The sequence below is a fragment of the Triturus cristatus genome, chromosome 3_2 (assembly GCF_964204655.1).
Source record: "Triturus cristatus chromosome 3_2, aTriCri1.1, whole genome shotgun sequence".
In the NCBI taxonomy this organism is placed as follows: Eukaryota; Metazoa; Chordata; class Amphibia; order Caudata; family Salamandridae; genus Triturus; species Triturus cristatus.
Window position 1 is genome coordinate 1,105,387,281 of NC_140584.1, and position 26,045 is coordinate 1,105,413,325.

At 44.5% G+C, this 26,045-nt stretch overlaps 1 protein-coding gene across 2 annotated transcripts in view; it reads left to right on the top strand.

Annotated features, from left to right (window-relative positions):
• The window catches only part of PITPNM3 (PITPNM family member 3), a 1,847,214-nt gene that overhangs the window by 1,404,880 nt on the left and 416,289 nt on the right, over positions 1–26,045 (top strand). For both annotated transcript variants that reach the window (XM_085649907.1, XM_085649908.1), the window contains 3 exons: positions 2,544–2,733; positions 10,771–10,890; positions 21,775–21,962. In XM_085649907.1, the coding sequence (XP_085506033.1) occupies positions 2,544–2,733; positions 10,771–10,890; positions 21,775–21,962 (498 nt within the window). The remainder of the gene's footprint in view (positions 1–2,543; positions 2,734–10,770; positions 10,891–21,774; positions 21,963–26,045) is intronic.

Here is a 26,045-nt window from a genome sequence, read left to right on the forward strand (position 1 = left end):
CAGAAATCAACTCCCACATTTACTAATGAAGTGTATAGAGACTCCGCAGTCAGGGTGGAGATCTCCACACAGAAATCAACTCCCACATTTACTACTGAAGAGTATAGAGACTCCGCAGTCAGGGTGGAGATCTCCACACAGAAATCAACTCCCACATTTACTACTGAAGTGTATAGAGACTCCGCAGTCAGGGTGGAGATCTCCACACAGAAATCAACTCCCACATTTACTACTCAAGTGTATAGAGACTCCGCAGTCAGGGTGGAGATCTCCACACAGAAATCAACTCCCACATTTACTACTGAAGTGTATAGAGACTCCGCAGTCAGGGTGGAGATCTCCACACAGAAATCAACTCCCACATTTACTACTTAAGTGTATAGAGACTCCGCAGTCAGGGTGGAGATCTCCACACAGAAATCAACTCCCACATTTACTACTGAAATGTATAGAGACTCCGCAGTCAGGGTGGAGATCTCCACACAGAAATCAACTCCCACATTTACTACTGAAGTGTATAGAGACTCCGCAGTCAGGGTGGAGATCTCCACACAGAAATCAACTCCCACATTTACTACTGAAGTGTATAGAGACTCCGCAGTCAGGGTGGAGATCTCCACACAGAAATCAATGTTTTCTTTGCCATTCTGGTCTTGAAGCTTCTCGTGCATTCTGTTTACCCTCTTTGGAATGTTGATAAAACATTTGGAATGAAAAACATATATAGGAAAGTGCGTTTTCACAGGACTATAGATTCCAAAAAGTAGACTTACTAGGGATATAGTTATGCATGCAAAATGTGTGTAGTTTATTTAAGGTCTCGCGTGGTGGGGGCTTAAACATGTGATTTGGGGTAGGAGTGTCAATGCCAGCACAAGCAGCGGTCAACGGAGGAACCAAAAATGAGAAACCCTACCGTCACAATAATATATTTATGTCAAATAACAGGGCAAAGTGAAAGAAGTGATTGTTACTTTTCAAAGGCCCTGATAATGTGCTTTCTTTTTTGTGATGAAATCTATTTAAAGTGTTTTATTCGATGTACTAAAATGAAAATAAATAACCGCTCATAATTAAATTGAGACTTGAAGGAATAGATAAAATGGATCTCACACACATAAACATACATCATCTGTTTGTCTTGTGCATGCTTTTTGATTGATTTTAAAGAGAGCATATGTATTACTAGGGCAATGAACGGGTTAGCGAGAGCTGTCACGGGAACCAAAGATGGTGTCTGAATAATGCTATTGTAAATACATCTTATAAAAGTTATATATTCAAAGCACAAACATTTACTTGACACCACCAAAATGTACTTCCTCAAACAAAGCATGTAATAGAAAATTTAGAAAATCACTTAACTCATGAGTAAAAATATACAGCCCAATGAATCCATGACCGTGGACTGCTGAAAAGTCAGCAGTTGTCTGGCTGGTTCGCATCTGATGTTCATCAAGACACTTTAACTTTCACCATGAGTTGAGTGATTGATTGAGAAACGCATTCTAACTTTTTTGTTACTCTTTAACCTTATTGATTAAGGAAGGAGTTCATAATGAGGAAGAGAGGAGAATGTTTGTCAATCCTGATGTTGACTTAACACATTTATTTGCAGTAGGAACTGAGTCCTCAATTAATTGAACAGGAAACATCTGATTAAAGGTGCAAAATGTTTTGCTTATACTACAATTAATTATATGCGTGTGTCTTCAAGAGGTGATGTCTGGTCTTGTTGTATGTGGTTGTTTTGCGAATTGTCCAATATGTCTGCGTTAATTTGCATGCTTCTAGATATTTCTCTAAAAACATGGATAACATTTTCTATGTATATTTTGCATTGATTTTTTTACATTTGTAATAAAGTGGTTTTGCACTCTACGATTTAGAGTGCGTTCGAAATGTTGTTACCTCTTCATAACATCATAAAATATTGTATTCGAAGGACTACAGCGATTGATTCTACTCAAAGAGATAAATTTTATGCTTAAAATAATTGGTGAAAATAATTAGAAAAATATCGTGAAATTATTTTTGTTTTGCCATCTTTGCCTACATATCTATCCAGATCCCAGTGTAGATATCAAGTTGGCCAATTTATGTGGGTTGACATAACATGACATCATTGTCAGATTGAGTGCAAAAAATGTTTTTATGGTGGGCTCACTGTGTGATGTAGGCGAGAGGCGGTATTGAAGGGTGATGGTGTATAACTGTATTATGTTTTTAGAAATCATACTGTAATTTGAATACATAAAGTCAGTAAAAAATGTCATCCAATGATTTACAAATGTTTGAGGGGAGCATGAGTCATAAATAGTTGAACCGCAGAGACCCAGATTCATCCGGGGGTGGCAACATTTCCTCTTCTGTGATCTTTAACACTAACAGGATTGCCTGCTGTTCCATTTTGCTGTCTTCTTCACTGACCACTGTCTCATCCCTGGCTAGATATCCATGCACCTCCTCAGGGGTTCCTTTTTGATTTCTTGCCCCGTGCTTTGCTCGATTGCCCCTTCACACCTGCATTTCTTTTCTTCCAGCTTGAACCCGTACAGCTATGACGAGAGCTGCCTGAGCAACAGCGAAGACCACATCCCACTTGCTGCCTTACCTTTGCTGGCCATCTCCTCTCCACAGTACCAGGATGCTGTTGCCATGGTGATTTGTAAAGCAAACCAAGTGTACAATGAGTTTCTGAAGTCAGAGGACGGGTCTGGCTTTGACGGACAGGTAGGTCAAGTTTGGAAGGGGCTTCTGGGTGTGAAATAAGATAGAAATTCTAGGCATTACATGGGATATTTGCACGAAAAAGCAGCATTTCCTGAATAGCACGTCATTTTGAGTTAAAGGTCTTTCTGCAAACGTGATGCTCGTCTTTTTACACAGGCGGTGGTAAGTCGGAACACGTGGCATGGATCTGTCCCTTGGTTCAACAACATGTGATGTAGGCAGCTATTGCTTTAGTCTGTGATGTTTTTCTGTATTGAAATATTGGCTGTAAAAGAGCAGGAGGTACTTGAAGATCAACCCCTGGAAATGTCTTCATTATGAGTCACTGGATGAATGAATGAGATGTAAGTGAGTAGGTTAGGGAGTGCGAGTTACTACATTAATATATAGTGCAGTATACTAGTCACTGGTCTCTAATTCTTAAGTTTTGCTTGTCTTGGTTGCAATAGAAATAGACACTTGTCAGACTGGTCACACAATGCCTCTGCCCAGTGCATTACAACACAACGTTGATACAGCAAATCAGTTTGATAGGTTAACAACTGGAACTATTGTAATGGCCATGAGCCTCAGCAATCCCAAAGAAGCTTGCTTGACGCAGTTGACATGTTCTGTATAATTTGACCCGTATTTGATGCAGACCAGTAAAACATGCTCTTTTTAGCCATTTTTAGGTCTCGCGCCTAGCGTTTCAGTGCGTTGCTCTGCTTGCGCAGTGAGAGACCTCATGTGGAGGTTTGAAAACGGATCTAGGAATCGCACACGCGTGTGCGTGTGCTTTTCCTTTTGGCCCACGCTATTGGCCTTTGCGTGCGTCTTTTTATCAAAGACAGCAAGCAATTGGCCATTGGCGGGCGCATTGCTCCGGCCATGGCCTATTGGTGTCTATTACGCGCACCGCTGACATGTGTTTTCAATTATCGTGCCCAGACACGGGCTCGATAATTGAAACCACATGTCTCGCTGAGGCGTGCACGCGCACACCACTCGTTTTTTCAGCCTTGTAACTCCTGTTTCTGAGAAACCGTGCCAGGAATAACCCCTTGTCTGTGTCTGCAGATCTGCAAGTCACAGACACCGCTTGGTCGAGAAACCATGCCTTCAGCCCGCCGTGGGAGCAGATGTAGCCTTAGAGCTCTCTTATGAACGTTCTGCCGTGCTGTTTATTTCATTCTTGAACACGCATTTCTTTAAACGTCCGCGGAATAAATTAAAAAATACTGACTGGCTCGCCTCGGTGGATTTAGGTAGGCTGTCATCTCATCACAACACGCTGCTGACAGTGGAGGTGCGGCAACAGACAGGGATTTCCGGCTGCCGGACCCTCTTGGGGACTGTACAGGTGAGTGCCGCTGAATCTGAAACCGCACCCCCAGCGGAGAGATGAGCTCTGCCTGTCACACCGCTCGCGTCCAACCCCGACCCGAGCTCGCTGCCAATGTCATCAGATCAGACGCCTGCTGCATTGAGCCCTGTGACACCCCCATTACGTGCCCTCCCTACTGTGACCTTATGCACAACTGTTCATTGATAACCTAAAGGATTTGTTGGGCAGACCCGCTCCCAAACCACACGCCCCTTCATCCATTTAAGTATTCCCCTTTGATTGTTTAAAATACAGCCTTTATACCATCTGGAGTTGTCATCATATTGAGTATTGTCAGCCTCTAATCCTGGTGATTATTTTCGATGTAATAATGCCCAGTCCTTTTTCGATGGTTATTTTATTTGAAAAAAATATATTTTCCACCCTTTTTTCCCTAAAAAATATTTTCCCTTCTGTATTGTTGGTTTCCATGTTATAAGTAGTGGTGATTGCCAACTTCCTCAGCAGGCGTGAGGGAGTGCAATTAGGGTAGTTGAACTTTCCGGGTGGGGTGTCTTTTATGGGTAAAGCCAGAATTTACAGAAATACACTCAGGGGTAGAATTATGTTTTCAATTTGCATCAAAGGGGGTTACAAATACTTCAATTTTTCAAGGTCTGTCTCAGACAAGCAGTTGGGGTTTACAAGGGTAGGCGACGTCTGGTCCTCTGTGGTTTAGCGCGGCTCCTCGCCGAGGAGTCACCCTGCAGTTTTCTCTGTTGTTTCAGTCATTGAGAACTGTCCCCGGTGATCACCTGTTGAAGGCTGGGGTGTCCCCAGTGAAAAGCAACTGTGTCAATAGCAGGGATGACAGGCAGAGGGTTGATATCCACGCTGTTCTGGGGCGGGAGGTGGTGGTGACCCGGGATCTGGCTGTATACAGCGGATGAAGGAGGTGAGTCTGAGGTTGACAGGCTGGGCCGGTGGTCTTATTGGCAGAGCAGTGTCATTGTGACAGGTGATCATTAAGGGGGCTACTCTGAGCGAGTACACCGGGCGCACTCAGCTGCTGCTCTTTCAGCTTTAGGGGTTTTAGTACTGGGATCAAAAGAAAAGACGTGATGGTAAACGCCAAGTTGTAATATGGTACCAAGAAAAGCTGGTTTGAAATATTATTGCGTGTCAAATGATCTGTAATTCTTTCACACAACTCCAATAGTGTTTTTCTTTTTCTTGACCTTTCTACAGTGCTGTATTCTCACTCTGTGTTAGATGCAAGCACTCCTGGTTTTTGATACACAATATGCGTTTATCTAACTCGGTTGCTGTTTCTTTCTTGTGCACACATCGCTTCTTTCCATTGGCACATGACTGTATTCCCTTCAGTTTCTTGTTTCTGCCGCCCGCAGCCATTATCTTCCTTGCTTGACATCGTGTCCTTCTCGCTGCCCCCTTCCTCGTTCTTAATAAGTTCTTGTTACTCGGAACATGTTTATAAGAGTGTCACAGCGCAATGATATGGCGTTGATGACTTCAGCAAAGCATTACTGAAAGTATGAGCTATTGCCGTTCCATTAATATTAGCAACGCCAATAGCTCAAACTTTCACTAATGCGAGACCTATTGCATTGCAAATGCTTGTTAATCCAGGGAGCAGTTTTTGTGTCTGAGAGTCGGGGTCATGAGTAATTCATAAAGCTGCACATCTTCGATTAAAAAAAGATAATACTGCATCATTCACTGGTGTATGTGTGCACGTATACAGGTTTCCAGGAGAATCCACTTAGACAGAAGTATCAGTATTGGATACCTTGAACTGGACTCTAAAAATATGTGCCTGCCCTAATCATTACGCGGCTCAATGCATTGCCGTGTTTACTTAGGGCACACTTTCCGTACAGCAATCTAAATCGGAAGCTTGTGAAATGTTGGGGCAGCTTGAACTTTCCATTAAAGAACAATGCATTAGAAAAGGGGTGTCCAACATTTGCCTATGAAGGTGGATCCATGCCAGATTTCCATTTCAATTATGTGTAACCTTGTCCTAGTTAGATGTTCTGAACATTCAGGGTGGATGCAGTCTTCTTGAAATAAAACAGAAACCAACCAGAGCCTGAAAACCAGTAGTGTCTGGTTAGCTGAAGGGATGCCTCCAGTCAGGCAGAACCATCACTCCCATCAAGGGCAGGTGATTACACTCACTGTATAACCCGTGCTCAGCCTTGGGCTGCCTGGTACTGAGCAGACAGGCTCACTATAGAGGCAATGTTTAAAGCAAAGGGACAGCAGCCACTCACGATAAATACATTGAGCATCACAAAAGAGACTTCACATAGGATTTATCTAAAAATGTTTACATTCAAAACATATATTCAAACATTATAACATGACCATCATATACTTTTGGGCATAAAACCCAATTGTAAATATGACTAGCACTACTAGGCCCACTGGTATTGTTATGATATCACTAGTATGCACACTATAGACAATTCCTAATCTAACTCCCTCCAGCTGACAAAGAGCACCCTTATGTGGTGCATGATATCAATATTATATACATACACAAAACATAGAACACTTTCTTGCAGTACCGGGGGCCGAAGCCATGCGGGAGAAACCCAATGCCAAAAGGTATTTTGCTTTTGGCACCAATCAAAATATAAGGCAGTACTGCCGTACACTGTCGTGAATCACAGGCGGTCCGCACATGATCACTCACACACACACTCACTCCGTACCACTACATGATGTAACAGGCATCAGCCAGTCCGTATGGTATGCTCTTACATACACATACAGACTCAGCATTTTAATGCAGTGCCACTGGTCCCCAGCAGGAACACGGTTCACCCTCTGGAGACTTAGTGGCCCAAGTGTCCCTCCACCCTCAAGTTCACATCTATTGTCCTATACCCCTGGATGGAAGATAACTACCCCACCTCCCGGACACTGGGCCGCATGCAGCCTAAGTCACACACAGTCTGGGTCCTCGGGAAGCAGGTGGGAATATGTAACAGTTTTAATTAGGAGGTAGAAATAAATAAGAGAGAGGTTAGCATCCATTCATGAAGTTTACCCATAGGTCTCAAAACGCAAAGGAGTTATGCAGTCTCTTCACCTGCCTCCTAACTGTCTTGGAATCGCCTCTTCAACCCAGCCAATCTCTCTCGCTACTATCTGGCACAAAGATGTCTTCTTGAGGGGCCAGGTGTGGTGAGGGCAGGTGGTCGGCCACGATAAAGGTAAACAAGGGAGCGATCGATGAATGGGGAGTAACATAGGGGAGCCTCTCGGTACGATGAGGTGCCATGAGCAGTACACGATGATCCAGGTCATGCCCAGGCGATCCGTTCGCAGCGACTGGTGCACGCAGGGATGAGTCACACCAGGCACTTCAGATTTCAAACATGATGAGTTCTCCCTGGTAAGGAAGCACAATGACCTGTCAATCAATCAATCAGGGGATTTGTAGAGTGCACTACTCACCTGCGAGGGTCTCAAGGTGCTGGGGGGGGGGAGTGAGCAGCTCCGTCAGGGTCATACGAAGAGCCAGGTCTTGAGGTCCCTTCTAAATTAGTGCAGTGTCGGGCTCCATCGGAGGTGAATGGAGTGTTCATTTCAGATCTTGGCTGCGAGGTAGGAGAAGCATCTTCCACCAGTTCTGGTCCTGTAGAAACTAGGGCTGGTGGCTAGGGCGAGGTCGGCTGAGCGGAGGTCTCTCTTGGGGGGCGTGGAAGGAGATTCTGTCATTGAGGTATTGGGGTCCGGTGTTGTGGGGGCTTGTAGGCGTGTGTGAGCAGCTTGAAGGTTATTCTTTTTTCGACTGTGAGACCAGTGGAGGTTGCGGAAGTGTTGGGTGATGTGGTTGTGTCGTGGGATATTGAGCATAAGTTTGGCTGCGGTGTTCTGGATGGTCTGGAGTTTGCGGAGAAGGCTTTTGTTGATACCGGTGCAAGTCAAGTTTGGTTGCACCAGATAATTCCAGTCACACACTCAGCGAAGAGTTGCAATTCTGTACCTCTCTGGAAATGAAGCACGACATGCATTGCACAATGATACAGGTTGCACCAGACCAGTCCAGTCACACACATCAGGCGCAAGTTCAGCAAAGTCACATGAGGTAGAATGAGACACTACTTGGGTACACCCCCACCTCTGAGTGTCATACCCTGTGAATCGGACACCGTACACAATGAACATGCAGTTGGCATGTCTCAGGAGAAAAATGCGGAACGATCGACAAAACGGGCTACAGGGGGTCCCACAACCAGTGAATCCCCTCACCACCACTAGACGCTTATCAGTGTCATGGTGCCTGCAGTACGGGAACCACACGCCTCAGATGCGGACAAGATTTCTGGGGCTCCCCACTGGGCAATTGGGTCTCCAGTGCAAGTCTTAAGTCCATGCCCACACCACACTACCAATTTGGAGTTAGTTGCTGAGGTGGGCTCTTCAAAGGGCACAGCTCTCCAGATGTCACAGGTAGATGTTGTAGGTCCCTCAGGGGAGATCTTTGATGTCCCTGAAATCTCCGGAATAACAGGAGGTCCTCCGTCAGGCCCTTGGAGGGCACACATCAGGGCCCCACACTTCAGCAGGTCTTTGGCACAGGCCAGTCTCTATGTGGACAGTTATCCTCCATGTTCACGATAGAGTCCTCTGACAATGTGCACCACGCAGTCCAAGTTCTCTGGTCCCACGTCCACACAAGCATATTTCACCCTTGCTGGAGGATGGCACCCGTAGTCATACTATTGTGTGTTATGGGTTTTTCTTCAAACCACACATCTCCCCTAAATTGTAGGGCAGTCTGCCATGGGGCCTTGGAATGCAGTTCTTAATCTTTAGTGGGGCCATGATCCGGCCCCTAGAGTGTAAGTGTCATCACCTCTCTCTTCAATCTATCCCATTCTGCCCTCAAATGGCAGAGGGCAGCTGTTCATGTGGGATGCCCATGTTCTATTTCTGTCAATTGGGGAATGCACCCATATGCTTCCCCCCAGCCCTGTTGTGCACTGGAGCCAGGCACCATGGTCCCTGAGACTTGGAGCATAGAAATGCCCATATTCTATAAGTGGCATTTCTAAGTGGGTTATGCCAAAGCCCCCTTTACCAATGGAAATAATATGAAACATCATGAGGCTGCTCCACTGCAATCCTCCATTGCAGTGCGTAGTATTTTGAACCACTTCCCCATATTAAGTTATGGGCAGAGCAGGTCTCATAGGTAGTGAAAACAAACATAGGTATTCCTCACTACCTGGGCGCAGGTGTGATATTGCGCACCCCAACCTGTGAGGGCAGGAGGGACACATAGTTCCCAGTACGAGTGGTGCCAGTGCTACCACTCGAGTCTGCAAAGCAGACTGGGCACAGGTTTAGTTATCCGAACGCGCAGATTCTGTATAGCAAAATATAGGAACTACATGAAAATCCACTCATTTGCACTGCACAGTAACTCTACTTCAGTGGTGTTTCTGATTCTAAAGCCAGATTGAAGAAATCTTGGAGAAAATGGCAGAGTCGAGTGAAAACTGTTTTCTCCAAAATGTTTCCCAAATAGGGTGAAAAGGAGATTGGATGACAGTTATTTTTTTTTATAATTCTTTTTATTGTTTGCAGCCAAGCAACTATACATATGCATTCATTGGGTTTTCAGAATATGCAGATTAGATACAGGTGATGTCTGGACGTCACACTTGTTTTTCACTGTTGTAACTATTAGATTTCAACGTGATTAGCAATTTCAGGTTCATCAGGGGAGGGGGGGAGAACAGGGGGAGCACAAATATTTCCACGATAGGTATTCCATTTAATCCATGTGTGAGACCACTATAGGGATAAAAGTTATTAGATTTATCAGGTGATAGCGCCGGTTTCGTCATAAGTGGTTGTACTGTCACAGTCTTCCACTCACCTGGCGTCCTACCTTGCTCTAGAGTAGGGTGAACAGAAGGCTATTTGACAACATTAGGATTTGCTGCTTCATGACTTTGATGGGGCAAATATCAGTGACCCAGTGGGCTGAGGGGAGGTTGCACTAGTGTTAGCCTGTGTAGAAGATGGCTTGCTGAAGCATATGCACCTCTTTGTGGAGTGAGAAAGACTATGGTGTCTTGTTCAATTTCAGACTTCATTTGGTGCATCAAGGGGCTGGTTTGAACTTTCTTATCAAGGCGGATTTGGTTGACCATCCTGGACCTAGATGCATTTTTTGTAAAGCTTTTGATGCAATCTTTAGGACACAAGATTGGATGTTAGAAGGACCTCTACAGCATTTCATTATCCATGGGTTAATAAAGCAGAGAATGAGAGCTCATTGATGATTTTCGAGGCCAAAACAAGTCAGGCATTTTGAACTTCCTCCATTAAAACACCAGAGACAGGTGTTTAATGTGATATGCCTTACATGAAGTTTTTTTCATACTTATTGGTTGTACTGATGACGTAACATCTCACTGCCTTGGGGAACCACCATCAAGCACCACACATTAAAGCATAATCTCTCTCCGAGCAGGATGCATCAGTTAGTGGACTTGTTTTTACAATAGTTTCACTAGTGCACAAGATATTTAATTGCTCCTCTCTTAGGACCAGTCTCATTCTCTCTGCTATGTACAGCTGCCTGATGCACCACAGCTCGGTTTGTGGTACAGAAATACCAACATAGAAATATGCACAAGTGAAGACAGCACTGATGCTGACCTTGTCTATATTCTTTTCAGGTTTGCCTCATCGGTGACTGCGTTGGAGGCATTCTGGGGTTTGATGCTCTTTGCTACAGCACAAGCATGAGCGGGGAGAGCCAGAACAGCAGCCGAAGAGGAAGCTCCAGCAGCACCCAGGTAAGGTAGTGCCTTGTGTTTCCAGTATGGACATTCGGCACATTGCACAAGAACCAGAAGCACAATCAAGGACAGGAGCTCTGCAGAATAGTTCCATAGAACCTGGGCAACATATCCCTAAAGGTTTGTTAGGTATCAAATTAGCGGATAGAATGAGTATGCAGAGATGCTCAGTGTGAGCTGTGCAGGGATGGTTGAAATGTGTGGCACTGGCATTACCAAGCATTGCTAGGATTACTGCAGATTTGGAAAATTGCAGTAATTCGAAATCCCATCACAGAAATGCTCTGGCATTTGTGACATGTTAGCAGCTAGTGCCTGAATCACAGAGATTGTTATTTGAGCAGGATGTGACTCACAGCATTTAGACACAAAAAGGAACATTTAGTAAAGACCAATCCAGTCCCAAATATCTTGGAGAATTGCATTGTTCGTTCTGACAAAAACATGAGGCCCATTTCACTTCTCATATAAATATCATCGTGCCTAAAATTAAGACATCAAATGGAACAACAACAAGACGATGGATGGAATGCTCATATTAATCTCAGCCACTGCCAGTCGCTTGGGCCGTATTCCGGTCCATAATTTTTCACCCACTATGCCATTCTAGACAAAGGCCCGTCTCATGCAACTCAGTGCTGGCCTTGCCTCTGCTGGGAACAATCCATCCCAAACTGTCAGACAAGGCCCCCTACAGAAAGGATAATAGCAACCCCAAACCAGTTTTGGCCTGGTTAGGCCTTGTCATTGAGATATAGCTTGGATACTATGTTATGTGTATTTGTAAATCGTACTATCACCCGCGAGGTTTCCCTGGCTCTGGACCCTATGGGAGAGTGAGCAAGGGGCCCATGCCTGGGAATACTCCTGCTCAGTTAGGTCTTAATATAAATCACAGAAATGGTGATAGGAGGAAGGCTTGCAAAACAACTAACCCCTTGCAATCACTTGGGGTAGCATTCCAATCCATTGTTTTTCGCCCACTGTTCCACTCCACACAAAGCTTACCTTTCCTGCCTAAATCAGCGCTGACTCTGCTCCTTATGGGTCAGTGCATCCCAAACTGCCAGACGGGCCATCATGTTTATGTTTATGATGTAATGCCATAAGTGGCCATGGGTATGTCCAATCACGGTTCCCTTACTCACTGTGCCACTGGAACTAAGTTACTCCCAAATAAAGAGGCTCATCCTGGCTGAAGACAGTAATGGGTAGCTTGTGCCCAGGTTCAGACAGGACCTGACATGGCAGTTCGGGCAGGACTCTTCCTACTGGGGCAACCAAGACTGATTTGCATAGAGGCAAGATGTAAAAACGTTCTGCAGCACACAAACCGTAATTAAGTGAAAACACAACACAAAATAAATCTCACACCAATTTAGAAAAATAGGCAAAAATGTTATACTTTATTTGACACCCAAATGACAAAAGTCAACCAGAGATATGCAATTTAAAAGATTTAAGGGACGCATAGAACCTAAAAGCTCAAAAAGCCACTTGCCTTGTCTTGAGACACCAGGTGAAGGTCATAAGATGGAGAGCAGGCAAGATACAGGGACTAGGTTAGTCCTGCTGAAAAAGTTGCCTTTGAATGTCCAGCGTGAAGAGTTCAGTTCTTGCTGGAGGATGCCGTGAGAAGCAGGGAGTGTTATGAGTGGTATTCTCTGTAGCCCAAAGATCCTGTTGGGCATTGTGGACGGCGTTGCTGGATACTTGCATTGGCAGACACCGCTGGCTGTCGATGCTGTAGTGCGAAAGTGCAGCTCTCACATTGCTAGTAGTCGCAGGCAGTCACTGTAGCACAAAGAATCTGGTTCGCCGGGGTTTCACGTTAGTGGTCAGTGCGGGAGGCATGATTTTGGCGTGAACGGGCCAGTTAGTGGTTGTGAAGAGCCCAAAACTTTAGGATTTATTATTTTCTTCAAGGAGGTGCTTAACTGATACCACACCGAGGGGCCAGGAACTAAACAGCACCACTTGGGGATCAGGAACTCCCTCCAGCACAGGCCCGTGGGCTGAGGCAGTTCCAGTAGCAGGTCCAGTTGCAGGTCCAGGCAGAAGGTCAGCTTGGCTGATGCAGGGAGGCATCTGGAGAGTCTTATGTCCCTGTAGCTCAGAACAGGAGGCCAGACAGTTTACCTTTGGAGTCACTTCAGCCTGGGCTGAAGGGTGCAGGTCCAGACTTCCTTCTAAGACAGCAAAGCAGACCTCATGCAGCAGAGCAGCAAGGTGTCCTTCTTCTGTAGTATCCATAGATCCAGGAGTGTATCTGAGTGTCCCCTTTTTTTATACCTGGAGTTTCACCCTAAAGAGAAGTCTGGAATTTCCTGCCTTTCGCTGCTGGTCCCAGTCCGCCTGGTGGCACAACAGGCTAGTGTGAAGTCCTTTGTGTGTGGACTGGGGCAGCCACATGAAATTGCAAGTGTGGTAGGTGACAGTTCCACCTCCTCATCGTGCTACAGATAACCCATCCTGCCAACACCCAGACCCTCTATTGTGTGGATGTTTTGGAAGAACATACCATGGCCAACTGCCAACTGCACCTAATCGTGTGACCCAGGAACAGGCTGCAGGCACCAAATGGTTAGGACAAGAAAACGCCAACTTTCTAAAAGTGGCATTTTCAAAATTGTAATTTAACATCTGACTCTAGTAAAAGGAATGATTTTTCATTACAATTTCATAGACACCAAACATGAACTGGATACCTGTTCCCATTTGGAAGTTACAGCTTATTAAATGTAATAGGTTAACTCCAATTTTATCCTATGGGAGACGTAGGCCTTACAGTAGTGAAAAACTAATTTAGGAGTTTTTCACTGCTGGGACATGTAAAACTAAAAAAGAGCATGTTTAACTTTTTTAATACACTGCACTACGACCTCGGGGGATATTCAGTTCTACCCTAGGGGTGACTTATATGCCTTAAAAATGAAGGTATGGGCCTGGCAAAAGGTTTTATTTTGCCAGGTGGAAATGGCAGTTTAAAACTGCACACACAGGCTTCAATAGCAGGCTTGACACATGTTTAAAAAGTCTACGTAAGTGGGTGTTACAATAAGTGCCACAGGCCCACTAATAGCATTTAATTACAGTCCCTGGGTACATGTGGTACCACTTTCCAGAAGACCTATGTCAAAGAGTTTTCTCAGGGTCAATTTTTGGGTGACAGATCCTTGCCCGTCCAGGGTCCTGCAGTTGGTCCCTGACCTTATAGCGGAGGCTTTGGAGAAGTCCTATTCTCAGGTTTTGGAGTCTGGTGTGTATCCGCAGGACTGGAAGGAGGCAACTGCCATTCCTCTGAAGAAAAAGCCTGATGGCGATTTGGGCAATTAAAATAATCTGTGCCCGATTTCCTTACTGTCTGATCCACATCCTGGAGAGGCATATCAACCACGAATTGGCTCAGTGTCTCTCGGAGCAAAAGCTCCTGCACCCTTCTCAAAACTGCTTCAGGAGGAATCACAGCACTGAATCAGCTCTTATACCGACTGCTGATACCGTTCGCAGGCAAGTAGACAAGGGAGGCACAGCTATTCTGGTACTGTTCGACCTATCCACAGCCTTTGACACTATATTTCCATCTTTGTTGGTGCAAAGACTGCGTTAGGCTGTGCTGAAGGACGCAGCTCTTAATTTGTTGGAGTCCTTCCTGTTGGATAGGACTCTTACAGTCAGCTGTGGGGATTTCAGAGCCAATCCTTTCCAGCTCCCTTGTGTGGTTCCACAAAGGTCCTTCCGCAGTCCTATCCTGTTTAATTTGAATGTCACCCCTCTGGCGAGGCTGGTGCTTTCTTTCTGTTGCCAGGTGTTGTCCTATGCGGATGACACCAAGATCATCGTTTCCATCACCAATGACTGGGATGAGGTGGCTGATACATTTAGGGCTTGGATGACAATCTGCAGGTGGACCAGCGAGAACTGGCTCAAAATAAACGGGGAGAAAACAGAGATCATGGTTTTCGGAATAGATAGCATGATCTGGACCAACCAATGGTGGCCGGAAACATTTAGTACTTTACCTGTTCCGGTGGCAGTGGCCAAAATCTGGGTGTAATGTTTGATAATGCCTTGACTTGCAACACCCGGTTAATAGAACTGTGAGCTCCTGCTTCACCATTACGATCTTGAAGAAAATCCTGCCTTTTTGTCACGATAGAGCTTAGTGTGTCAATGGTCATCACACTTATTACTTCTCGCTTGGACTACTGCAATGCCCTTTATCTAAATGTCAACCAGTACTCACTAAAAAAGCTCCAAATTATCCAAACTGCAGCACACATTTGGTCCTGGGACTACCAAAACACTTCTCACTCAGGGAAGGATTGAGATCCCTACACTGGGTGCCAATGTAGAAACAGGTGTCTTTCAAAGCCCTTTGCTTGGCTCATAAATATCTCCATCTACAGGGTCAACTCATCTTAGGACGGCCTTTAATTGGTATGTTCCTACTAGGCCTCTAAGATCAGCTAAATGTAGTAAGGTGGTGGTACCTAGGTGTAGGAAAGCCAGTGGGGAAATGGGCTTCCACGGTGGCAGCTGCCAGGTTGTGGAACTCCCTCCTGGTAAACATTAGGAGTTTAAACTCATACCTGCTCTTTCGTAAGCAAACTTGGTTATTTTCAAATTACTCCTCCTTTAAAGCTGCCTGGTTATTGAGGTTGACTCTGCTTTGGGTCCTCACCTTTCACATGGTTCTCTCCCGGTTAAGCGCTTTGATGCCTCCTGGTTTAAAGTGCTCTATAAATGCTACAATTACAATTTGGTTACAATATTTGGTGTTTGGCTCCAACACTTACAAGTAAATTAAATGTGCCAATTTTAGCATGTTTAAAGAAGCGAGCAAAAGCATGTTAACACTGGTTAGCAGTGGTAAAATGCACAGAGTCCTAAGGCCAACAAAACCGAGTCCAGCAAAAAACAGAGGAGTAAGGCAAAACATTTGGGGGATTACAACCCAAAAGTTGAGAAGTCTAATACAAGCATTCCTTTCTTCACCTTTTGTGTGTTTGATGTAATGCTCTATGTGGCCAAAGGTATGCCCAAATGTGGGTCAGCTTCTCACTGTGCCACTGGGGTCATGCCACATCCAACTGAAGATGCCAAATCAAGCCAAAACTGGACTTAGTTTGCTTATGTTCTAGTTCTGAGAGGAGCGAACTTGGCATGGCAAGCAGACCTGTTCCTGTTGGAGCAGGACTGAAACTGATTTGCACATGGCTTGTTTAAACTGAAGTCACATGGTGGGCAAAAGAACGATGGGAACGGGGAATTGGAATGCTATTCTGAGTGATTACCAGTGGTTAGACTTATTGCATCATCTTAAGTGTGTTTGATATCTCCATTCAATGCCAAGCTCTGAAATTCAACACACACTATATGCTCTTGGTCACTTTCGAGTCAAGCAGGTTTGCCCTGAATTAGTCTAGCATCTAAGAGAGACAGTGGAGCAGAATATGCAGATTTGCCTCTCATTAACTCTCATTAATTTTTCTTAAATTCTCATATAAGTAAAAACACCTTCAAGCAACTTTCATAGAAAATATATGTCTTTCATGTGGCAAATATTGTAGTTAATTTGAAAGAACCTAGTATGGAGAATTAGTTAGACTTGATTTTTTTGTACTATGGCATCAGTTGCAGACCTGGGTGATCTGTACCTGGATAAATCCAAATATTCTGGCTGAGATTAATTCAATAATTCCATCCATCATCCTGTTGTTGTTGCTGCTTACGCCCTAAGTGTGATGGATATGCCCAGACATGGGTCCACTGTACCACAGGACTCAAACTACACCATACTGACCAAATAGGGTGAAACTGGTGTGGGGTTGCTTGTGGTCCCTTCTGGAGGGGTCCTCATCTCAGACTGTTCTATGAGGATCAGGGTCGGTATAGAATGCATTGGATGGGACTGTGTCTAGAGTGGTATGATGAACAATAACACTGCACTAGAATGCATCCCAAGTGATTGCTAGTGGGTGAGATTTATTTAAGTATTCCGTCCATCATCTTGTTGTTTTTGCAGTTGACACCTTAATTGTGATGGATATGCTCAAACATGGGTCCCATACTCACTGTGTCATAGGATTCAAACTACACTGTACTGATGAGCTCCAAGTAGGGTGAAACCCGTCTGGGGTTTGCCTGTAGTCCCTTCTGGAGGGTCCTTGTCTAGCAGTTCAGAACAGAATGTTCCACAAGGAGCACTGTCAGTACTGATTTACGTAAGATGGGACTTTGTCTAGGCTGACATGGTGGGTGAAAAACGATGGGTTGAAATGCTACCCCAAGCGATTGGCAGTGGTTAAACATTTTGCAAGCATTCCTTCCATCCCCTTTTGTGTGATTAATGAATAGATATAGACAATCAATCCATGTTAAGTGCCAGTCTAAAGAATAGGGAACTGGATTAGAAACCAACAATTGAAGAGGCCATATATTCAATAGTTAAAGCTCCTAGTAGTACAGAGGTAAAGCAACAACTTTCACTGCATGAATTAATGCATCCTGAACTATGGTGGACAACATAGACTGAACAACTGACAGTATTTACATTGCATCACTAAGCTGTGGCGTCTCACAAGTATTATGGATTCAGTTAGTAGGTTGGAAGTGGTACCATTTGATTTAAAGGGGGCAGGAGGCATCACACCATGTCATGATAACTACTGACTATGCAAACTAATCTGGTTAGTATTAACATGCAAATGTGCCTCATGTGGGTATCTTGATAATTTGTCATGAATCCGCCTTGTGGACAAAAGCAGCACAATGCTGACTGAAAATAAAGTTTGCATGGCTGTAATCAATGCTTTCAGCCACTACAGCACATTGAAGGCATATGAGAAGCCAATCTGCAAACACCATTCTTCATTCAATCCATGTCCAAATGGGTGAATCCATCTATGACCTTGATTTGCTGACTCCTGTTGTATTCTATGAATAACATCTCCTAGGCTAAACAACGTCCTTCAGACGTGCAGACCCGAATCTCACGGTCTGTGATACTTCAAGGTGAAATGAGTATCATAGAGTGAGCTAACATAATGCCTACCTCAATCCCTAAACAAAAGGCTGGGCTGGCAGGAGAAGACTCAGGGAAATCCTGGTAGGGTGGTAGAGGACTGGGCGTGTTCAGATCTGGTGGGCTAAAGGATCCTGGTTTCATCCAGCCCGAAAAGAAGCTCTAGGAGTTCCAGGAAAGTAGCACATAATTTGCTTACAAGTATGGAAAGATTTCCTGCTGTTAATAGACAATGCTGTGCCAGACCCTGAATTCTGGGATTTTTCATGAGTTCTTCTGTCTTACTCTGTAATATATTAGAGAACGTAGATCCTGATTTAGATCTCGGCCCACAGGCAATAATGGGATTCATGTTCATCCAACAGGACATAATGGGATTCATATTCATCCAATAGGACATAATGGGATTTATATTTCGGCAAAGGGGATATCCTCACCGTTGTGACGGAATAACCCGTCCGCCGAGATCTAAATCAGGCCCTTAGTCAATATACATACATATAAATCTCAGCTGAAAAATTAATCTATTGTCCAACTTTAGAAACATTGACCTCCCCTCTGTCTACAGTCCTCCTAGTGATGGTGGGCTACGCTGGCTCAGTGGAATGCTCATGCTTTTCAGATCACCTTTAACCCCTAGTTCAGCTTTGCATAAAAACTATTTATTTTGTAGTGCACACCCTACAGTCAAATAGTTTTTGTTGTTGCTTTTTATTATTATTAGTGTAGTAGTGGTAGTATAGTAGCTGTGGTATATTAATCTTATTATTAGTAGTAGTAGTTGTAGTAGTAGTATTGTTATCATCATATTATCATTATTATTCTAATTAATTCTATTACCAGCTACTGTTTCTTGAAGTGTAAGGTGAGAAAAAAACCCACAAAAAAGGCCTGTCTCAAAAACATTATTCCATCACGCTGAAGTATACGGCAAGGCTAGCAGAAACATTTTGAGGGCCCAGTCTACAAGTATTTTTCTGAAAGGTTGTGTCTTACTCCTTAATTAGGTGTGACTTACTGCTGACCTTCAAGGAGACAAACTTACTGACAGGTAAAAGCTTTGTGAGCCGGTCACTCCTATGAGTATCTTACTCTGTCTTCCACATCATTATGAACAAGTTAATATGGAAGGAGGTGAACCAGGTGCTCCATTGTATGACTTTGGTTGTAAAGATAGAACTAATCTTCAAGACGATGAACTAAAAACTCTTTGTAGGCCCAATAAGAGGGTAAGCAGATTATAAAATCAATTTAGTAATTCAAGACAGCTGTCTGTTTCCAAATAAGCAAAAAAGGGAATACCATTCCAGCTAAAATGGTCAATTTCAAAGACAATTATATTCCTTGCTCCTAGTGCATAGTTGCTTGGTTATTTATTTAGTTTCAATTTTATATGATCCTTTTATATGGTCCTTAACTTGCCCAAGGGGTGTCTGTGTCAATAAAGAACCAAAGCAGAGACCAATGCCTCAGACAAACAATACATGTAACAGTGGAGAGATTTGAATGGGATAAACGTCTGCAATTTCAGTAACTACACATCCAGGTGATATTGGAAAACAGAGGTGAAGAAGGGTGCGGGGTAAGAAATGATGGAGGAGCACCGGAGCCGAACAGTACAAAATTGGAGGTGCTTAAAGACACCTCAAATTAAATTAGACAAACTTCAGACATCAATCACCAAACTACACTACTACCACTCCCAATACACTCAAAATAAAGTGGGTCCATCACAAGAAGGTTGGCTAGAGGGGGCATATTCCCCAGGTCTGGCGCTATTTAGGGCGCCACACTCATGGTGCAATATCTTTTTACAGATGTTAAAGCAAGCCAAGACCTGTTTATTTATAACAGTACACGTGTCTTAAAAGAATATGCCTCATTATATCACGAGCCATTACTCTGCGTGCCATTACAACGTGGTCATTACAACGACCGCATTGTAACCACGCAATTCCATTACTACGCAAGTCGTTACATCGACTTGCAGTAGATGGCGTGCTGACATTAGAAATATATCATTTACTATTCCAACTCCAACCTACGTAACAGTAGGGAAGGTGTTGGAATAGGGAACTCTACTATTTCTAATGTTAGCACGTCATCTACCGCAAGTCGATGTAACGACTTGCGTAGTAATTTCAAGGGTAAAATTCAAGGGTCTCTGCATTGTCCATAAAACAATTTATAGCAAATCGCCTGCCTACATTAAGGAACGCCTGAAGAAATATGTCCCGGGCAGCACTTTGCGGTCTTCTGAGGCCTTCCGCCTGGCCACTCCAGGATGCAATACCGCATCTAAAGGGGGCAGAGCCTTTTTCGTTTTGCTTCCACAAATATGGAACCAACTGCCCGACTACCTGTGTAAGGAATCAGCACTCCTCCCCTTCAGGAAACAGCTCAAAACATTCCTGTTCAGGGAGGCCCTGGACACTGTTTAATCCTACCACACTGCTCGGCCATGCACCCGTCTGTGACATCTGGCCTCTCTCTCAAAAGCGCTTAGAGGCCTGCCAGTGATTAGCGCTATACAAAAATCAATTAACATAACATAACATAATGGCATTGCGTGGTTACAACGCGGTCGTTGTAACGACCGCATTGTAACGACATCGCGATGTGATGCCCGCGTTGTTAGGGTTGTTTCCCGTCTTAAAATACTCGAGGGCAGCAGATACTGAGGTGGGTCCAGCATGATGCATGACATTTGTTCCTAGACCTCACAAATGCTTTTGATATGCTGGGAGCAAAGAGCTTAGAGCCTGACCTAGGGTCTGATCACACGAGTTTGGTAGATAAGATTCCTCACAAACATAGGAAACAATGGAATTGTAATACGGGGACGGGATATCCGTCACGTTTGTGACGTTGTAACCCTGTCTGCCAAACTCGTAATCAGGCCCTGAGAACTTGGCGGATGAGTACTTTGTCACCAATACATATAAAGAATACTCAGGGTACGATTCACAAAGTGCCTCTGCAGTCGTGGTGGAGCCCCCACACTTGTGGCAGGACCCCGCAATGAGAAACTGTAGTGCGGAGGTCCCGCCGCGAGTGTGGCCTCCCCGCCATGACTGCGCATGCCCCTTGTGAATCGAGCTACACTGTTTGCAATTTCATGGCGGAGCAAGGGCAGTGCAAGCAAGGAAACTGCCACCCCTGGACTGCTGGTTGTGTAGTAAAATACAGCACTGATGTGTGTTCATTGGGCTCTGAAGAAAATGTCTTCTGCTTGGCCTTGTCGTTGTGGGAACAAAATTGCTCAAACATCCTCTAATTGCACATAGCACGACATTAGCAAATCATAAATGTAATTCGCCGATTTAAAATCTTGCCTGGGCCCCATAAAGAACTTTACCGAGTTTGCCACAAAACACCTTTGCGACATCTCACTCCTCTGATGCCATCAGAGATGGAAATCACTTGAGGCCTGTCTGGTAGTACACAGCACACAGCATGGGAAGGTGTCAACACACCACCCTTATAACCAATCGAATTATGCATTCAGTTCTTGCAGTTTTATTTTAAGGAACTGGCACGACATGGGACAAAACTAGTAAGCCATGGCTTTTGTTTCTCATATATATCCTGCTCGAAAATGACCATAAATAAGCCGTCTTTCCCATTAACAAAATGCAGGATAATCTTCCAAGTTCCAACTAATGTTTAAAACGTTATCTGAATTTCTATTTTCTGTTGATATCTTTTGCTTTAGACCCTTGTCCCTCCTCCGAGATGCACTGCAGTGATTTCAAGTAATTTGATGAAAAGAACTTATAACGCAGCTAAGTTTTTTTTCAAAGCGCCATCATCTTGTATTTAATGAGCATGCCTGTTCTGTGTTTATTTTGCAGGATAATCCCATTTTACCTGAAGACTCCAGCACAGGCTTCAGCGGTACCAAACGTCTGAGCAAAAGCAATATTGACATCTCTGGCCTCTTGGAAGATGAGGAGCCAAGGCAACCGTTGCCGAGGAAACAGAGCGACTCATCCACCTATGACTGCGACACCATAACACAGCATCATGCCTTCCTGTCCAGGTAACTGGCTCTGCCAGCATCCAAAGACAAGCTGCATGAGTGTAGGATTTCGGTTGCAGTGCTCTGTCAGTGGACACCATCCTTCTTTTATTTTTTTGCAGTTCTTTCCTGGATGCCTCTTCTGCACAAGAGGACTGTTGGAAATATAAATCTGCGTAAGCTTTTAAAATATGTCCTACTTGTTCATTTCAGTATTCGAAAGCACTCAATGAATGTGCCAGTTATGTATCTTCCAACCAAGAGTGTAACGTGGTTTAAAAAATGATCCAAGCTAGCTCATCTTTGTAGAGGTAATCTGCCCATACAACAAACTAACTAAACTGTGACTATCAAGGATGTAGTCCTGTAGGTTACAAAAGGAAAAGGTGTATTAAGTTCAGATCAGGTTACAGGTAAATCAGGTAAAGTCCCACCAGGAGCAGCATCCTGCTGCTCAGCTCTTCTCACTCCAACCAATGGCCTCACTCACTGGCTGAGCAGCAGGGAACAGCAAGACTGCAGAGAGAATGCATAAGATAGCAAGAGGTCGCCACATAAACGTCATGTGACCAGGGCCGGACTGGGAACCAAAACCGGCCCTGGCAAAGTGCTCGGCCGGCGCCCCCGGGGCTTGGGGGTGCCGCCGAGCTCTTTCCCAGGGCCGGTTTTCGGCCGATTTTGTTACAGGGCAGAAAAACAGCCCCCAGGTGCTCAAAACCGGCCCCCACCCGTGCGGCGCACCGGGTATTGCCCGGTGCCCGCTACGGCCAGTCCGGCCCTGCATGTGACTCAACATAACAGTCCGTGCTGCTCAGGAACATTTCGCCTGTACACAGCTGTACATTGGAGCCTGAGAGTTTTTGGAAGCTGCAATTGTGTTGTAACAGAAGAGCTGTGAAACACGGAACTACAAGGACCACAATGCAATGTGAAACCAGCAAAAGGGGGAGGGGCTAGTAAAGTCAAGGTACACACCTGATAGACATTGATGCTGGTTTACTTTTGCTGTGAAGGGGCACTGTGATGGAAAACTGAGTGAACTCTGTGACAAGGAGCAGAGCCTCTTCTTACAATCTGAAAATAACATTGCTATTTGGGTATAGGGTTAGGTGTTAAGTATTTGATACAGGGTGAAGGGTTTACGGTAATCCTATACTACAAGGCCTTGGGGTTGAATTTAGGGGTTACTGTTTTGGTAGGTCAGTTCTAGGAGTTTCTACTAGATTATGGGTATCATTGGTAATAGTGCAAGGAAGTGATTGGCCCCCCCTGGCAGCTGTTTGAATTATAAAATACATCAATAATCAGGGCTCAATGGGACCCTCAGGCCTCTGGGCTCTGGTGCACTGAACCTGCTACACCAATGGAAGTTACGCCGCTAGAGAGCAGGTAGAGTGGGAGACGCTGAGAGAAAGTAAGTCTCTCTGGGTTTAGGTCTGTTGCCCAGCTGGCCTGGGCACCTTGCACGTGTAACATTTCACTATTCACTCTTCCTGTTGCTGTGTCTTTAACGCGCTTCTTCCTTCCAGGTGCCATTTCAGAGCGCCATTTTAGTTTGGGTGCTGGCTGAGTTTGGTGTGAGAATTGTAAGTTAATGCCTCAACTCAGCCGAAGAAATTATATCACAAGCCTTGGAAAATCCCCCTTTATTTCCCTGTCGTTGTCAGCGGCTGGTTACGTAGTTAATATCGTTTAAATTGAAACACCAGGGGCATCACCCAGTTTAAAATTCTTTTGGTTACTAAAAAAAAAGACTTGCAATTTTTTATCATTTTATTCCGAGGATGTAGTGTACAAGCATTTACCCCTGCTGGCTAACACTTTTACTGAATTAATTCAACTGTTAGTAATTGCTAAAGAGACCTGTTTTTTTCTTGTCATGGATTGGCCCCTTTAATTGTATGTAAATGTATCCTCTTGAAAACGTGGGATGGATCTCACCTTCACTGGATTAATCGTTGACTCCACTGAATTATTAGTACCACTAAGGGAGGGTGCAAGCACCTCATGGCAAGTACAACACTTCAAACTGTAATAATGAAAACAACAAAGCAGGGGCTTTTTGCAGATTGATCTGCAGGCCTTTTTGTGGGGGGGGGGCAGCCCTTCTGTAAGCTGCAGGGTCAGATCTAGGGCGATGTGACCGGTGCAACAGCACAGGGCGCCGACTTGAGGTGGGGGTGTCATGTTTGCAAGTATATCATGGCTTGAATAGCACCTGCTGCCGCTTTTCTGACCTCCAGCAATTTTCAAACAACAATAGAAATGTCAAGATAACTCTGGTGATTATTGTTCTTCTTAGAGAGAGATCGGAGGTTTATCTAGTGGACGTTTTGACTGATGGTAAGGTAGCACGGTGGGTTAATATTCCTGCTGCAAAGAACGTGTACCATCCAGATCACAAAGTGCATATAATGTTAATAGGTCAGTGGGTTACTGCTTTTGTCTGAAAGACCCTCTTGTTACTTGCAGTTTATAAGTTACAATCCTAAAATCGAACACATCATCATCAAACAGCGGCATGCAAACTGCTAGGTATAAATCAGAGATTTATGATTTTTTTGCCACAGTCTTTAAATTTCCTAATGTTGAAAAAAGAGTTCATTTGGATAGAAATCAATTATGATTAATAAAGAGAACCCCCAGCTATGAAGTTACATTTTTCTGAGTTGGTGCTGTTCCAGACCAAGCACTATTAAGCTATACTGTCTACCAGTATGGATCACATGTGACTCCTATATCTTGTAGTCCTCTGTCTTACGTAACATTTCCTATACACTGATTTAGACGCCTGTGATTGATTGTCTCTGTGTAGTGTGTGTCATGTGAAGTGCTCTGACACCCAACACTGGTATGAGTGACGCTCTAAAACTAATTGAATGCTAAAAGAACATTTGATGTACAGAATGCAGAACAATGTCATACATTCATCCCAGAATAGATATCTGGGCCTAAATCCATCGTTTTTTGACCCCCTTGCCATTCTAATTTGTACCAATACATATGCAAATCTGTCTTGACCCTGGTCCCAATGGGTACAGACCTGCCGAACTGCCAGGCCAGGTCCTCCCTGGACTGGAAATAAGAATCCTGGGACCAGTTTCAGGGTTTCACCCCTCATCAGCCAAGCTAGCTTGACTCCGGCATGGAGAGCACGGGACCCACGTCTAGGCATACCCGTCCCACCCAGGGTGACAAATGAAAAAGCAACACTTGATGGACAGAATGCAGAACAATGCTGTACATTCACCCCAGTACAGAGATCTGGGCCTAAATCCATCGTTTTTTTGCTGCCCATGCCATTCCAGTTTGAACCAAGCCATATACAAATCAGTCTTGACCCTGATCCCTATGGGAAAAGTCTAGCCCGAACTGCCAGGCCAGGTCCTCCCATGAGGCACAGGGTCAAGACTGGTTTGCATATGGCTGAGTCTAAACTGGGGTGGCACGGTGAGCAAAAGAACAATGGATTTACCCCAGATCTATTTACTGGGGGTGAATGTTTGGTTTGCTCTGCATTCCGTCCATTGTATGTGTATCTTTTGCTTTTTCACCCTGAGGGCGCCGGGAATGTCCATACATGAGTTCCGGCCTCACTGTGACACTGGATTCAAGGTAGCCTGGCTGATGAGGGGTGATGCCCTGCAGCCAGTCCCAGCATGCTTGTTTCCAGTCCAGGGAGTACCTGGCTTGACAATTCAGTCTTGGCTGTTCCCATGAAGCACAGGGTCAAGACTGATTTGCATATGGCTGGGTCTAAACTGGGGTGGCGAGCAAAATAACAATGGATTTTACCCAGATCTATTGACTAGGGTTGAATGTTTGATTTGCTTTGCATTAGGTCCATCATCTGTGTGTCTTTTGATTTCTCAACCTAAAACTAATTAAAATGCATCTTAGAGGGAGTGGTTATGGAGACTTGAGGGGCTCTGTCAAAGGGTGGTAGTGAGGAACTCTGTGGCGTAGGTGGTCATTGGGGAGCACCGACTAACATTGTCGCCCTGGGCAGCACCAGCGCTAAAGCCGGCCCTGCTATGCTGATCCTTGTCAATCGGCGGTATGACTGATTTATATACATATATAATCCACTCTGCTGGGATAACT